This window comes from Coloeus monedula, assembly GCF_965178545.1.
Source record: "Coloeus monedula genome assembly, chromosome: 4".
Lineage (NCBI taxonomy): Eukaryota > Metazoa > Chordata > Aves > Passeriformes > Corvidae > Coloeus > Coloeus monedula.
Window position 1 is genome coordinate 52,376,410 of NC_138784.1, and position 16,852 is coordinate 52,393,261.

At 35.0% G+C, this 16,852-nt stretch overlaps 1 protein-coding gene across 1 annotated transcript in view; it reads right to left on the reverse strand.

The window, feature by feature from the left end:
* CTTNBP2 (cortactin binding protein 2) overlaps positions 1–16,852 on the reverse strand; it is an 81,359-nt gene that overhangs the window by 29,647 nt on the left and 34,860 nt on the right. Inside the window, 3 exon segments of the mRNA XM_082280769.1 lie at positions 3,031–3,130; positions 8,548–8,751; positions 15,167–16,817. Coding sequence (XP_082136895.1) covers positions 3,031–3,130; positions 8,548–8,751; positions 15,167–16,817 — 1,955 coding nt within the window.

A 16,852-nucleotide genomic window follows, 5' to 3' on the forward strand; every position in this document is an offset into this window, starting at 1 on the left:
ATTTTAAATATTGATTTTACAGATACAGATCTACCTGTGATCAACCCATATACACAAGTATAAAGTATAATTTTGTACACATGTATAAAGACAGGTTACTTTCAACATGTAAATCTTAAACTACTGTAACTGCATTTAAAAACTGTGAATGTAAAACACTGAATTTCACAAGACTGATGAAAACTTGATGACAGCTGCTTAAGAAAAACATTCAGCTGAGCAAAAAAAGAAACATTTCTGACTACTGATATTTAAAATAGGTTTAAAAAGAAAAGGGAAAAAATAAAATGAAGGACTAGGACTAGCTTTACCAGCAAAATGGACATTTGTCTAGGGAAGTAACCTGGTGGAGACAGCGAAACAGCTGTGGCAGTACCTACCATTCAGATCCCTGAATGGAGGCTACTACAGAAGGATGGCTTGGGGGGTATTGGTGGCAGCTACTGGTTATGGAAGATGGAAGACTAAATGGACTGCTGAAGAGCAATTAACTTGAAGCTGCCATTCAGATCCAAGATCTTGTACTTCTTCACAACCCTGTAGCAGTAGGTTCAGTTTTTTCCCCAATTCTTGTGCCAGGGTTGGCTACCTTTCCCTTCCCTAACCCAGCTTTTCAAGAACACTTAAGACCTCAGAAAAATCTTAATGCCAGTCAATTCACTCTGCAGTTCAAACAAGCACTGTTAATAAAGATAAGTTCCCAGCTCTCCAGCTCCATATTTATCAGTCCATAAAAATAGAAAGCATATCAACAATAAAGCCTCAAAGCAGTTAATGCAATGCCAAATAACTACTGATTAGGAGATCACTCTGTAACAAAACTATGACAAAATATTTAAAACAAGGTAAGGTACACATAAGAATGTAAGGATATAAGAAATTACATACTAAAAAAAAAATCACAATTATTTAAGAAAATTGCCTTTTGATAAGTTTCTATTCAGTCAGAAAATCAGTTAAGTTCAAGGTAAAATGCACAGTTTTAGAGAAGAGTAAAACAGATAGCATTGATATGAATTACTTAGCTATGCTTTCCAAAAATGCTCAACTGAACAGAAAAAAAAATACAAATAAAAATAATGTTCTGCCTCAACAAATGTTAGGCATACATCCTAACCATACAGTCACAAAAATCATCTTAAGAAGGGCTCATAACAAGACATTTCCATACAGCAAATCAAGACTGAGTTTTAAAGTCTGCTAGGTTACAAATAACTGGTTTCGTGTTTTACATTGTGTTTGGTGAATCTCAAAAAGCTACATTGACTTTCCACCTCAAGTTCAGGGAACTGGCCTGGACAACATGGGAAATTATTCTGGAAGTTTCTCCTAAAACCAGTTTCTGATCTGCTGATTTACTAGACTAGCCACAAAAAAATAGAATTTTTTTTCTGACTACATAACTAGAGTTAGAACAACAGTATTGTCTTGGCTCAGGAACAAGGTTAATAAAGATGTCACAGGGGACTGGTTAGCAAGTCTATGACAGACACCTCATGTGCAATTGAGAGCAGTTTAGTGCTGTCATTAACCCTGCATTAGGAGACAGACAATACTGTTGCCCCAAACTCCACCTATTACAGATTTTTTTTTTCTGCTCCTGAACTTTGAAACAATCAACAAATCAAACAGCCTGAACCATTTGTAGTCTCCCTGATATTTCTGGCTAGCCCTGTCATTATTCCATGCTCAATTTTACAATTCAGTTCATGTTTAGTATCTAGAAAAGTAAAAGCAAAAAAAAGTGTTTAGAGATAACATATTACATAACTTTAAGGCAAAAAGCATATAAAGCCTGCAATATCACAGCACAGCAGATGACACACAGCAAAGTGTTGTGAGGGTAAGTCAGGGAAATAAATAGCTTCCTGTTTAAATGAAGTGTTAAGGTATTTATTTTAGTGAGAGAATATGAAGGGTGTATTTTGGGTTTGTCTTGTCAAGTCACACATATTTTTTACAGATTTTATGCAAAACACTGAAACACTTAACTAGATACATATTTCTGTGCTCAAAACACCGAGTGGGCATCTGCTACCTCTGGAGTAAGACTTCCAGTAAAAAATAACCATTAGTTGATGAGATTGAAATCTCTAAGAAGTGGCATGAATCTCTGAAGATTCTTATACACTCATGGAAGACAGTCAGAAGAACAGAGATCCCACTCTTCCTCAGTGTGGAGTCAGAGGCTATCACAGGATAACACTCAAAGACTGATTCCTGTGTGTGACTGTACCAGAGTAAAATCCTTAAAAATAACAAAATTTAAACTTCAAAAGAATCAGAAAGATTAAAAAAAGCAAAGATATGTAAAACAAAGGTAAATTCTGTAATAAGAATTCCTAGTAATTCTGTTTAAAGCCTTTTGAATTTGTAATAATTTTCTCTGGAAAATGTTGCTCTGGAAACAGTTATTTAATAGTTGCTTCCAACTTCCAGTTCTATTTCCTATGATTCTATGATATAAATTATTCTAATTACATTTTGAAAAATGTTTTTAGTAATATTATTTGACTTGTACATAATTTTCCATTTTTCAAAGTTACTGATACAAAAAAACTTAAACCTTCAAAAAACCTTGTCTTATTGTGTTAGGTATTTGATCCTATATCACTAAGGAGAAAACTCAGATGTTCTTTTGCCTCTGAATATGATACTCATAGTTTTCTATGCTTGAAAAAAATCAGTGCAAAAATTTCCTTCTTCCTTTCTCTGTTAATCCCATACTATGGCTGATAACACAAAGAAAATTAAGAAATTCAGAGGTATGGTGCCCATGTAGACCAGTACCACACTGTAATCGCTAAGAATACATGTTCAGCAACCTTAAGAGCTGAAATTGGAAACAAAACAAATAGAAAATATTCAAATCAGAATGGCCTAAGAACATGAATTTAAGTAGATGCTTTCAATAAATTATAGTTAAATACATAAGAATGCAACAGTAATGTAATGAAAAAAGTATATAATGTAAAGAGAATATAAAATTGAGTAACAGCTGACAGGCAAAATCTTAAAGGCTTCACTTACTTGACATGTCCCTTAGCAACTGCTGAACACAAGGGTGTAAAGCCATTTTTATCAGCAGCGTCAACTTGTGCTTCTGCAGTCAGCAGCAATCTCACACAGTCTATAAATTGAGCAAAACCATAGAATGAATCAACAAGAACAAGTGGTTAAAACTACCAGAGGCTAAAGTCTGCTCAAGGGGCAACAATCAGCCAGTCTTTTGGACTACACATCACACCTTAGGGGACTGAAATAAAAGCTCAGGAAGAAGTTTGTAGGAGAGAGATGAGAATTGTCTCCCGGGGGCTTCACCACCGTTTTGCAAAAAGGGTTTGGGTTGGGTTCTGCTGGGATTCAAATAAATGCCCACTACAGGCAACTCCCACAGTATTAGCTATTTTACCTCCAAAGTGGGGAATCTGAATTATCCAGGAGTCCCTACAGGCATCACTGCCTACTGGCAGTTGTGACAAATATGACAGCCACAGGGGAGATGTTCACAAGCCACACATAACTCAAGCAACACGCTGGCCAGTCTTGTTTTAGGACACTTTGACTTGTGATTGTGATGACAAATAAAATAAGCTGACAAACTCAAACCTCCCCAAACCATTCCCATTCATATAGTTCCAAAATGACATCCTAAAAATAGTACCAGCCTGATTCCATCATCCCTACAGCTAATTTAAGATAATTAATTACATAGTAATTAGACTGCTTTTCATCCACAAATTGGAATATCATTTGATGCAATTAACTTTGAAGAAAACAGTTGATCTGTTCCTCATTCTTGAAATTGGCTCCAGACCAAAATAAAACAAGTCTTTTGTAATTGAAACTACTACTTGGAAAATAAGCTCAGCTACAACACCAATTATAAACTCCTGACCTGATTTCTGAGCAAGCTTAATGCATGCTGTTCCAGCACTCGGTAAAATCCTGAAGCCAAGTTCTGCTAGTGAAGTTTAACTCTAGGTATCAGAAACATTTATTAAGAACTACTTGGATATCAGAAAAATATATTAAGAACTACTTAGAAATCTGACCAGTCTAAACAATTCTTCAATGTATTTACTCCCATTACAATTTTTCCAAATACTAATACAGATGTCATGGAGTTGATTGAATAAATAATTTAACATTAAGAAGCAGGATTTTAAAATATTCTAAATTATTATTTTATAAATTAGGATTCTTTACTTTTGAAATAAGTAATCTGACATGAAATTTGTTGTTGTTGTAAAGTTGGTTGTCACAGTAAGTTACCAGGACTTGACCTGTAATTTTTTTTAAGTCAGAAAGAAACTCTCTGTTAACTAACTTACCAAGTCCTTCCAATTGTAAGATAGTACCACTTAAAATTATCTTTTCATTCACTTTTTAACACAAAAATACTCTGCTAAGAATGACCTTTTTTTCTTCTTTCCATTGTCAATCCCAGTCCTATATTAAATGATTAACTTGAAAATACAGATTCCTGCTTAACATCCTAAAATACTTCTAAAGTTTATGAGGGATGTTGAAAAAATTTTCACCTAGCAGTTTCAAGTATTTGGCAGGAATACTCTGCTGTTTGTTCATAAAGCATATGTTAGCCATGCAAAAGCCATGAACACACAGAACAAGACCACCTTTCTAGAAAGGCATGGTTAATTCACACGTATTGATTGGCAGATCATTCAGGTGGTAGCTTATGTCTGTAAAAATACTGTTTCTGATGAAGCTTATCTCTGTGAAAATACTGCTTCTGAAAAGAGCTTTTTATTCTTAGGTGTAAGTGTGACCATGAGGAAATACAGCTACTTTCACAAGGCAGAACACGTGAGCTAGTAAGCTCTATGTGACCTGTTCTGGTGGCATATCAAGTGAAAGAGCAATTATCTCCAAGAAGCCTGGGTTTTCTGGGTGCACTTTTTACTAGGATTTGGAGAAGGGTAATTTGGGTCAATCCAGGCTCATTCACTCCAGTTCACACTGGTCTGCCATAGAAGTAATCAGCAGTGTGGAGTACTAGGTGGAAGGGTAGGCACTAGACAGACATTGGTGCCACTAGGTCAAAAGTTTTGGTCAAAGCAAAAGCAAAACATGGAAGCAAATTAGGACAAACACCTGGAGACTTTACTGCTCTCCTCCACAGCTGGGTAGTTAGTTCTTCCAGAGTGTTGGCAAACATCATGCAGATACATCCGGTGGCTTGACAAAGCTGACTCCATGTAGCTGTATGTTTCTGCACCTCACTCCTTTCTACTTCCCATATTCCAGTTTTTTCCTATCAATCAGGGTGCCACAGCCTCCAAATACTCAGGATAGAAGAGAATCGATTACACCATAAATGCATATGATTAGCACATAGCTGAGTCCAAAGGATATTATTTTCTCCACATCTCTTGGATTCAGAAACTCTTACTGTTAGTTTTGTCTTTCTCAACCTCTTTATGGCAGAGAACAGTCAGGATTTGCAACATCATAAAGCTATGGAGATCTATCAGCTAAGAGAACTACTGTTACTAAGTGTACAATAGACCTGAAGTGGCTCCTTCTTTGCTAATGGTCAAACCAAGACAGCCTGATAAAACAACCTGTTCAGCTATCCCAAACTAGTGGTTAAATAATGAAATTAACAGTTTCCTCGTGTCCATTCAAATACAAAGAAAACGTATATTTTTACATTAATTTCTCTCAGACCTACAGAATTAGGGATAGTGTGTGGTGGAAACAAAGCATCTGCTATTAACTTCATGTGCTGGAAAAACCCTCTGCGGCAGCTCTCAAAAGGCAACTGTTTCCAAACAGGAAAGCTAAACATTTTGCAATTAGGACAGAATATTTCAGTGCTCTTTTCTTGTGTAACTCAATTTTTTCTACAGAATGGGCTGAGAGCATATAACAGCTGCTGCCACCATGCTGGTTACAATGTGCTCTACCACTCTCAAGCTATCTACACATCTCAAACACTGTATTTCTTCACTGGAAATCTGTGGGGATCATTCGCTTTCCACTCTTCTCAGAATCTCCCAAACACGGTGTTTCTGAAGGGAGGTACTCATTATACTTGCTTTTATCAATTCTAAAGTTACTATTTTTTCTGGTGAAATCTTCTCCAGGAGAAACAGGAAAATCTGGTTAGTTGACTTAAAAATCTCAAAATCCATTTAGTCACTAAGTCCACTTTAAAAATATTCTCAATAAATTAAATCATGGTGTGATCACCCACAAGGATAGGCTTGTGTTAAGTCTTATGGTTAGACTGAACAATCTGAAGGGTCTTTTCCAACCTAAGTGATCGTATGATTCTAAGGAAAAAAAACCCTCAGAAACTTACCATTGGCAACACTACTCAAGACACTGAAAAATCTGAACAATAAACTATTTTGTCCTGAAATGACACCAGTATCATTTCTTTCCACCTGGCTGGTTAAGAAAAGGTATTAGAAAGGACTTTAAAAAATATTTATTTCTATACACCCTTTCTTAAGCCTATGTAAGTAACTTCTAAAAACAAGTCTCCACTTTGAATTGCTACATATATCCATTCACTTGAGAACAAACTACAAGTAATGAAAAAGGACTATATAATAAAGTTAAGCCCAAAAATCTTTCTCCCAAAACATTATAAATCTGTAACTTTCAATTTTCATATAATTTATTAAGGAGACATCAACACTGCTGTTGTGTGATTCTCTCATTGAGGATTCACACAATACATTTAGTTGCTGAAATGTGATGATTTGTACAACAAAGTATTTTTCACATCCTGTCAACTATAAATAGAAGAGCAACACTATACACTCTGTAATATAGTTTTTATCTCAGAAAATAAAAGATACTAAACAATTACAGGGTGCATATGCATATGTTTGGTTTTGGTTTTGTGTTTTCACAATTCTGTCATGTGTCTGTCTTATTTGAAATTTTGACAATAAAACAAGGAATCAAATTGCCTTTGCTGTCAGTAAGAGCTGCTCAGTAACTGTAACTGAAAATCAGGATATTTGCTTTGAAGCAATTTTAGAATACAAGACGAGTAAAGAAGAGTTGGGTCAATTACGGTTGCTGACAAACATTAGCAATAAGAAATGGATGTAAGCTTAGATGAATACACCAAACCCCCATTCAGTGAGGGGAGAATAATAAATCCACACAATATAATTACCTTGGATTCTTAAAACTGCAGATAGCAAGTTGAAAAAAGGAAAAAAATCACCAAAGTTAAAAAAAAAGTACCTTTTTTCTATTTTAAAGGTCTTGGCAACAGAAAAGAATCTCAGGTGAAAAGGCCTGGATGTTTCTAAAAAAAAAAAATACCTCTAGCACCTAGGAAGCAAAGAAGAATACACCATTCTGAGCAAAGGGAAAATTCCTCCTCTATGCCTGGTAGCAAAATTAACCCTGAACATGTCAGAAAAATGTACATTATCTGCCTTTCTGTGGATTTTGTATCCTAGCTTTAGTTTTATTTTTAAAATACTTGAGAAAAATTATGAAATAGTTTCTCTAAGTGCTGTTTGGAACACTAGATCAGGGTTTTCGAATTGTGCCACTAACAAATATTTTGTTAAATAAAACCACAAAGTACTCTTGAAAGTAGTGGCTTTAATGGGACTATGTTCCACCTTTGACTCTGAAATAAAATTTTGACTTTACTAAAAATTAATGGAATATTTGCCATTGGTATCGCTTTAGTATTCATCTTTAGTATCCAAAACAGCATAGTGATACAACTTGAAATATAAGAATCTGGAAGGTTTTACATAGGTAGAAAAAGCTATCATAATGTGCACTGCACTTTTAAAAGAAACTGCTGTTTGAGAGCCTTGTGTTAGAAGTCTGAAAATTATTGCTTGGAGTTTGTATTCATGAAAGTCGTATCTCCTAGTAACATACGTGATGTATTTCATAAATATATTCATAAAATACGAAGACTGACTGTTGAAAGGTTCAGAAATGCTACTTCCTCAATACAGAGGAGTGTTGGGGTCATGAGGAAAGGAAAAAAAAACCTTTTCATTTTCGCAGGAGAGCCTAGGTAACAAATGAAGGCTATTTCATTTAGTTCAAAAATAAAGACAGCTCATTTTATTTCCCAAGTAACACACTATTCTGACATGATCTTCCATCCTTTTCACTGCTGCTGCAGAAGATCAAAACCCTGGTGATGACCTATTCTTTGCTGCTTAATCCCTGTAGAGGGAAGTTCTTTCTTTCAAGTTCCCATTGCTAAAAAAGATCTTTAGTTTCTCACAGAATATGGGGTGATAATATCTGGTAGTTTTTTATATGAAGGGAGTGGAGAAATAGAACAGATGTTCCTGCAGAATGCTACCAATTTTCTGTGTTTCAAACACTGAGTTCAAAAATTCTGCCTCAAGAAGCATTGCTTATATATATATCATGACTTTGGTCATATAATCTATATATTTCATTTTCAATTTCACATTTTTAAGAAATATGCATTTGACCTAACTGAATATTAAAAACTTAGGAAGTAAGCTTTCACTATTTTACATGGATGCCATAATAGACCTTAGTATCATTTACCTGTATGTCCATTCGTAGCAGCAGAATACAAGGCAGAATAGCCATCTTCACAAGAGTAATTAATGTCCAGTCCTTCTTCATTAAGCAGCATTGATAATAAAGTGACATTTCCCTGGGCAGCAGCTTGGTGAAGAAGGGTGGGCCTGCCACCCAGGGGGACAGGACCACCACTTGTTAACAAAGGGGTTAGGGAGGAAGACCAGCCTGTGAGTTAAAGCAACAGAAGTTAGAGACACAAATAAAGCACTGCATTTTCTGTGTTCTTTTAAGAACTAAGAAGTATCTTCAAAATGCATTTATTAGTTTAGCAAAATTTTGTGATGATGCTTTGTCTATACATTAGAAGGTCTTCTGAAGAATAAAAATTGCATTCAGGGGTGACACTTGTTAATACAAATGAACTGGACTTCACTACAAAAGGTCAATGTGAAACTTTTTATGAACTGTAGTAGCAGCTGGTTGTCTCAAAAAAATTTATATAATTGAAATTACAAAACTAACAGAAGTTTTAGGCAAGTTTTACTTTAAAAAAATCTTCCCAGCATGTTCAAATAAAGTATCGATAGAAAAGTTTTCAAAACAAAGTACTCATTTTCATATATAATTTTATCCTCTTTATAGTCTTAATGCAAACTCTAGTATTATATTATAATAGTATATATTTAGCATTTATATAACTCACTTGTAATTACAAAGATAAATTGCACAGAGGGCCCTTAGTGACTTCAGGTGCCTTTCAATAAGTTTGAAAAAATATGTAGAAATCATTTACACAAACAATACAGAAGTAAATACATCTATTATTGAACTCCTCATTAAGGTAACGTTCCTTTTACTCAGTGATACTTAACAATACATTATAAAATGCTCCAGTGGGAACGAATAACAGGTTATATAAAATTTATGTCTGAAAGCTTTGAAGTCAATCCATTAACAAAGAATATTCAATCCAAAACTCTGAAAGCTTAGGAGTTGTGGTTAAATGTTCTGCTGACTATTTGTCAGCTTTAGTAGGGACTTTGTTAAGAATATGAAGTTTGCTGCATAAGGCATGGAATATTTTGTGCATTCCTCCTTGATCAAGGACTGCAAGAGAAAATAGGAGAAAGGTTTTTTTTTTCATATTTTCACTATTACCTTTAGAAAACATGCATTATATTTCTCTCTTGAATAACTGTCTTCTATGGCCACAAATAGGCTACTATATGAGGCTGAAATCTGACAATACAAAGCAAGTTTATGCAGCTTTTAATGCAGTTTTGCAAAGCCTGAGACTGAAAAAGAGCTTTAGGGCTTCAGTTCCATTCAAGCTAAGTGCTATCCATCCTCCAACATCTTGAACTAGAGAAAGTATGTGGTAGCAGCACTACCATGCTGGGATGATCTGCTTCAGATTTTGGAAAACAAAATGAAATGCAGAAATTCCCAAAAGAATTCTACAGAAACAACAGACTGGGTACCTTGTAAGATCTCAATACATTTTAATTAACATCAAGGCTTACACAAGAATTCATCACCTGAGCAGTACCACTGAAGAATACATAGTTTGATTCCAGTTCAAAAAACAACAACAACAACAAAAGCTTGGAGTATTTTCATATTTGTTTCTAAAGTAAGCTAAATTTGTCAATTTAAATTAAGTTTACTAGTTTAGTATCTAAAGGAAACATATTTTCAGTATTTCCACAGTATTATTAGCTTCTTATTAAACTTACTTTTTTCGTATTCACTGTAAGAAGTCATCACTGCAGCTATGAAGTTACCTTATAAATCCAAATTTAAGCCAATGATAAATTGTAAAACTAACTCCATACATCTTCTTATAACTTCAGTTCTGAAGCTACCTTCTGATTATTAATACTCTTAGTAATATTTAATTCTCCAATATTTTTATTCAGAGGATTTTGAGGGTTTTCTTAAGTTTATTAAAAAAACCAGTAAGCAATATACAAAGTAAACTGTACCCTTTAAGTGGCAAAAAAATATATTACCTTTAACTTCCAACATTTGAGAACAGTTAACTCTTACAAAATTCCCTAAGGTTCAAAGAATAACTTTTGGTATTCCTTTCCATTGTGAAAGTGGTTTTATTTTTTTCAGCCTTTTGTTATTCTTTGAAACTAACTGTGCTGCACCTCTTGCTATACATATATTAATGTTTTTAAAATAGTACTTGTGTAGTTTTTACTGTCTTCTTTTGGCAGTTAACTGATAGTGGATATTGCCAAGGTGGCACTACAGTTACTAAAATTCTTTATCTAAGTTACACTGGAATTATGGTTATATAAATGGTATTTTGGGTTTCCTTTCCTTTTGAAAAAAGCACGATTTTTTTAATGTAGTTTATTTGCTTGTTTGTTTGCTTGTGCTTAAAGCATCCTTAAGAGAAATGCCAAAATGAAAGGAATTTTTTAAAGTCACATCTTAATTTTAATTTCAGCTCCTTGAAAAGAAAAATATGTTGTTGCAATTCAGTGATGAAATTCGTTATACTAGGTTACCATTAAATGAAAACCTTCTACTGAAAAAGATACAAAAATAAGTAATAACAAAAATATAACTTTACTTTCTATTATCAATGTGAAGCAGTATAATAAGATTCAATTCATCCAACAAAATGCACCAACATTAGAAGATACCAATAAATAATGGACACCATTACAGATGCAAAAAGTTAGGAAATATGAAGCACCTGTGAAAGCTTGTAGGGCATGCAGTGATGAAGGGCAGAGGGACAGACAAAAACAGCTTCTGGCATCAGCTTCAGAATGTGAGATGGTTAATTTCAGAGCTTACATCAGTCCTTCACCACCCCCCTCCCCCCCGCCACACACACTTTTATCTTCAAAGCCAATTGTAAAGAGAGAATAAATCAATCATCATAGAAATGAGCAAAATAAAAAAAAATATATGTCATTGAAGAGTAACACAGAAAGCACAAAACTAAGAAGAAAGTGAAAGCAGAAATCCCAGGGGTATGATAATCCAAATGCCTACATTTGTTTCCATTTTGAAGTCTTACAGCCATTGAACTGTAGAAATCCAAACAGAGCAGAAGCATTTTGGCACGGATCAAAGGCTGCTGAAGTTAATGAAAACACTGTCACAGATTTTGAATCAGGCCATAAATGTTCATTGTAATGTCTCTATGTGCAGTCTGCTTAACATTAATGAAGGCCCATGTCTTTTCCTACCAGGGATGAAAAGAGCAACATGTGGTACAATAGCCTATCTCTAAAAGATATGACCGCATTACTTTAGCAGAATGCCCGTGACAGGATCAGAGCGCCCATTTTAAGTTTGTTCTTAACAGTTCCTCTTCCTAGAACCAAGACACTTCCTTACGAAAATCAGGCTGTTGCTATGTTCCTAAAGCAATCTGAGCTAACTAGGAAACTCTTAAAATTAATAATACTTTAGTGATTAGGTTATTATCAATTCTTTTAACTCCACCATAAGAAGAAACAAGCATGAATTAACTGACAAACAAAAAAATATAAAGATGAAGGATTCTGTCAATGTTCTTTAATATATTAAAATTCTTTGGCACTGTTCTTAAAAATATAAAAAAATTCTGATTGAAGCTCACTGCTTACTAGACAATAAGAGTAAGATTTAACCATGCTCTGCTTTAACTGAATGTAAAATTGAAATTCTAAACATTTTCTGAAAAAAAGTAAATAAAACATATTAAAATCAACCAGATCATTAATAAAACTAACTGGTTCTGTGCCTAGAGGACATGAAAATGCAGATATGGGAAGGAAGTTTCAGCAGTATTTGTAGTTTGTTAGATGTTTCTCACCTCAAAAAAAGTCATACTTAAAAAAGAAGCTGAAAAAAGGGAATAAGGGACATGAATTCAGGTATTACTGACCACATTATCTTAACAAAATTAGTGTTATTAAATTTGATTTATCTTTCTATTTTCATATATATATTTAAAATATAATTATTTTCTTAGCATAAAATTTTGAAGGAAATGTTTTTCCATACTTGCATAACATCTGTTGCTCTAAATTTATTTAGTTCTGCAGTTTGCTAGAACATTTGGCCAAAATAAATTATATTCCCTTAAAAACATTAAAAAAATGAGATTGAAGAATAAATGCAATAAAATACGAGCATTATTTGGGGTAAAATAATATTATTATTTAAAATAATATTATCCTGAATATTTATTTGAATATTACAGATAAAGTTATTAAGGTTCTTTGAGCCTGTATGTAGCCAGTAAACTAATACTAAAATAACATCTCTATAGTAATAAAATAAAACTGCATACAACTAAGTAGAGTTTAAGCAATCTTTCTTTGCAAACTATAGATCATGGGATATGTTTCCCACCTGCAATTGCAAATATTCCCAAAAACCAGGGTGACTTAAAAAGTACTAAGATCAAATGTTCAGAGCAAGGATTATAATGGAATTAAATCAACAACTATTTCCATGCCTCCCAAAAACAAGTGAAGGGAGTTAGAGAAAGAAAGCAATCTGAACACAAGCCAAAAAATTTTTAAAAAACTAACAATTTTTGACAAAAAGTCCTATCTTTGAGAATTTTCTCTGAGAATGGTCACACATTTCATAAGAAACACAAATTAAATATTTGGGGGCAGAGTTTGATTGAAAAGAATGATTGCTCTCCTAAGAAAATAGTTAATACCTCAAAGCACCAACTCAGGCAAAAACAATACATGGAGTTATGAAGAAAGGCACTAGTAATTTCATTTTTAAGGTATAAGGCTTATTCTTCTAATGAATAATCAATACCTATCTTAAATGATTACCAAATATCAGATAATTAATGTAATACTAACTGTTATATACACCTAATTCATGCTGATAGGATTTGTGGAAGACAACGTCTTGCCTACAAAAACTATTCACTTAGAAGCTGACTTTTCAGTAATTTGTTCTATGTTCATAAAATCTTAGATTTTGTTCTTGAAATCATTTTTAAATTATGTTATGGAGCCTAATAGCACTTGAAGGCAAATTAGTTTGGAAAAGATTTAAGTACTGGGAGACTAATGATCTATCTGACATGGCAACCAGACTCATCTTGGAATACGAATTTAAGATGAAAATTCAGGACATCCCTATGAAAAACAGCAAACTAATAGGCAGTAATCAAATCCCAGTATTGTTGACTCTGAGGAGTAGTAGACAAAGGGAAGGATAAAATTTCTGAGCTCACATTTTTATGGCACAGTTCAGAAAGGAGAGAGGATTCTGACAGTATGGTGTGACAACTAAATGCTAGAAGGATGACCAGGTTACTCCTGACGCATGTAGAAAGTCTTCAGTGAAGTAGAATGGGAATAAAAATTGATTAATAACAGGAAACCTGGAATCTCCTATATATACACACTCAATTTTACCACAGACTGTTTTTGGAATGGCTTCCCCAGGACTAGTGCTTGAGTTTAACTCACTTCTTAGTGGTGCAGCTACCAAGAGAAAGTGGTTGGTTACGTGCTGGAAGCAGATTGGCTGTGCAGGGCTTTTATGCCCTACAGACGATGATGCAGGGACTAGAGTTATGAGGGACTGAAGTACCATAACTGAACTGAGAATAACTGTTGAAAGCTTGAGACAATTCAAACATTCTTCAACACTGATGAAGGTCTAAAGTGTTCCGTAACTGTGTTCCTTTTTTTTTTTACTGCAGTGCAAGTCAAGCTAAAGAGGAGCTTCTACCTAATGTTCTAGTGCTACTGATCCCAGCAGGGAAATATGTTAACAAAAAGATTTTTAGGAGATCTATAATTCACTGAAACGTAGACCAGTATTGTCTTTGTTCACTTTAATGCCAAGAAGATTCCGTGAAGCTGGTGGCACATTAGTTAGTCCCCACCACAACGCAAAATGAGTAGCAGATACACATATTGACTCCAGATTTAAGATTATCAAGTTAGATTTTAACTTTCAAACAGCGAATTTGTGCCTATATTTGTTGAAGTAAACCTGTGAGATGCCATACATGAGTATTAACAAAGCCTACAACCAAAAAAAGATCTACAGAAAAACAGAAATAAAAATGAAATGTATTCTACAGGCATGTAGTGATATATGGGAAACTGCACTGTTATACAGGCAATTACATGTATTAATGTGCAACCATCTACTGCTGTAGCAGAATACCATAGGCCCAGCTATGCCCTATTTTTTAAAAGGGCATAAAACTCACACAGCACAAAATACATATTCCATAGAAGATCACTTGCAGAGGTAATCAAAATATCATTTCAGACTGAGAAAGCATTTTGAAGTCCAAAATACTAGCATAACCAAAAATATATTAAAAAAAATTTTAAAGGAATTTATTTAATAGACTATAATCTGCAGCTCACTTAATTTAAACATTAGTCCTCTTTATCTTTAAAAAAAGCCTTCAATATGGAGACTTCCTTGAGGAAGCAAACTAATTCATAACATTACTAAATCAGCAAAAGAATTCCCATGCCCCTGGAATGTGTAAAAAATATAAACAAAAATTTTAGCTTCTAGAAAGCAAGAAAGAGAAAGTTTCTACAAGATAAAGCAAAGAAGACATAAAAGAAAACCAAAACATTATTTTTGAGGGAGACAGTTTGTAGCATATCAATCCCTTTACCTGATGCTGTTACCAGGAGGCTGTCTGAATCACATGGTCTACAGGATGAAGCACTAACAGGGTTTATGGAGGAGCTACAGGCAATGGTGGTGGGAATGACAAAGGAATTTTCTGAACATGCAGGTTGGTTCAGTCCAGGGAAGTGGGAAGGCCAGGCACCCACCTGAGATGAGGCTATGGCTGGTATGGCACAGCCTGCAGGTGCCACAGATAAATCTATAGCAGGTTTTGGTGGCAGCTGAGGTGAGGACTTAGAAATAATTTCCTCATTTATTACCCTGATTCCTTGTGGTGAACTTGAAAGAGGTGAGGTCATGGTTTTGTTGTCAGTTTTTGCACTTGTATTTGGGGATCGATTACTATCCATTAAAACTTTAAGCTGTGGGTGTGGTGGAGAAGGAGCTTGTGAAAGCCCTGGTTTTTTAGGAGGAATAGGTGGAGGGTTTCCTCTGTCAATTCTTGATACACTGGGAGTCTTTAAAGTCACTCTACCGACTGGGGGGTAAGTGCCAACTTCCACTGAATGTGATGTCCCTGGCCGTGATGGAGTGCTACTCTGAGGGCTTGTAAATCTTGAAAGAACTTGGGTAACAGTATTCCGAGCTGCCTGCTTAGCAACTAGGTTGTCACGACTAGTAGGGGATACATCCCTTGAGGGAGGGCTTTGGGTTGTGTTTCCATTTTGGTCTTGATCATTTGTATTGGCCTGAAATCTAAATCTAGCTGCTTGGACTCGTGGATTTAGGCCTGGATGGCCAGCAGTGTTGGCAGATGGTGAATGCAAACTGTGTATAGATGAAGCAAGCGAGGAATTCTGAGCTGTGGCAGTTGGTGTGGTAGGGGTGCAAAGGGAATTACTATTTGAAAAAGGGGAAGCGCTACTTGATAAATCAGGGGATGAGCCTGTACTCGGTCCATTTTCTTCAATCCTGTTTTGATTCTGTGCAAGAACAGGAGTTGTGGGGGGGACAAGCTCACTAGATGAAGATTGCCGATCAATGACAGGCTTCACAAATGCTGCATTGGCACACACATTCGTTTTTGTATTGCCAGACACTAGTGGGCTCACTGTAGAAGGCTTTATAGAGACAGTCAAAGGCAACTTCTTAGCATTTTCTATGCTACTGTCCATCATTACAGTATCTGTTTGGCAGGCAACAGTTCTTGAACTTGGTTCTTCTGTTTCAATTGAAACAGAAACAAGACTCCTATCGCCATTTTTCTGAGAAAGATTAGCTTTACTTTCATTCTCCTTTTTCAGTTGTTCAATCATTTTGATCATTTTATCTCTTTCTTCTCTGAGGTCACTGGTGTGTGTTTCCTCTTTATGAAGTTTGGCACGCAACTGTTCTCTCTCTGTGTCAAACTCAGACAGCTGCTTTTCCATTTGAGCTTCCATTTGTGTACTCCTTTGTTTCTCAGCTGCAAGAGATTCCTCCAATTCAGTAGCCTTTTTCTTTTCCTCTTCAAATTTTGACATCACTTCTTCCAGTTTCTGGGCTTCTTCTACAATTCTGCCAGACAACTGCTTACACTCTTTCACTAGCATCAATACTACATGCTTATTCTTTCCACGTTCTTCTTCAAGACGAGCAGAGAGCTTTTTGTGCTCCAGCTCAAGATTCTGTAACTGAGATTTTTCCATTTCCAACTGTGAGAAAACATAGAATATAATTCTCATTAGCA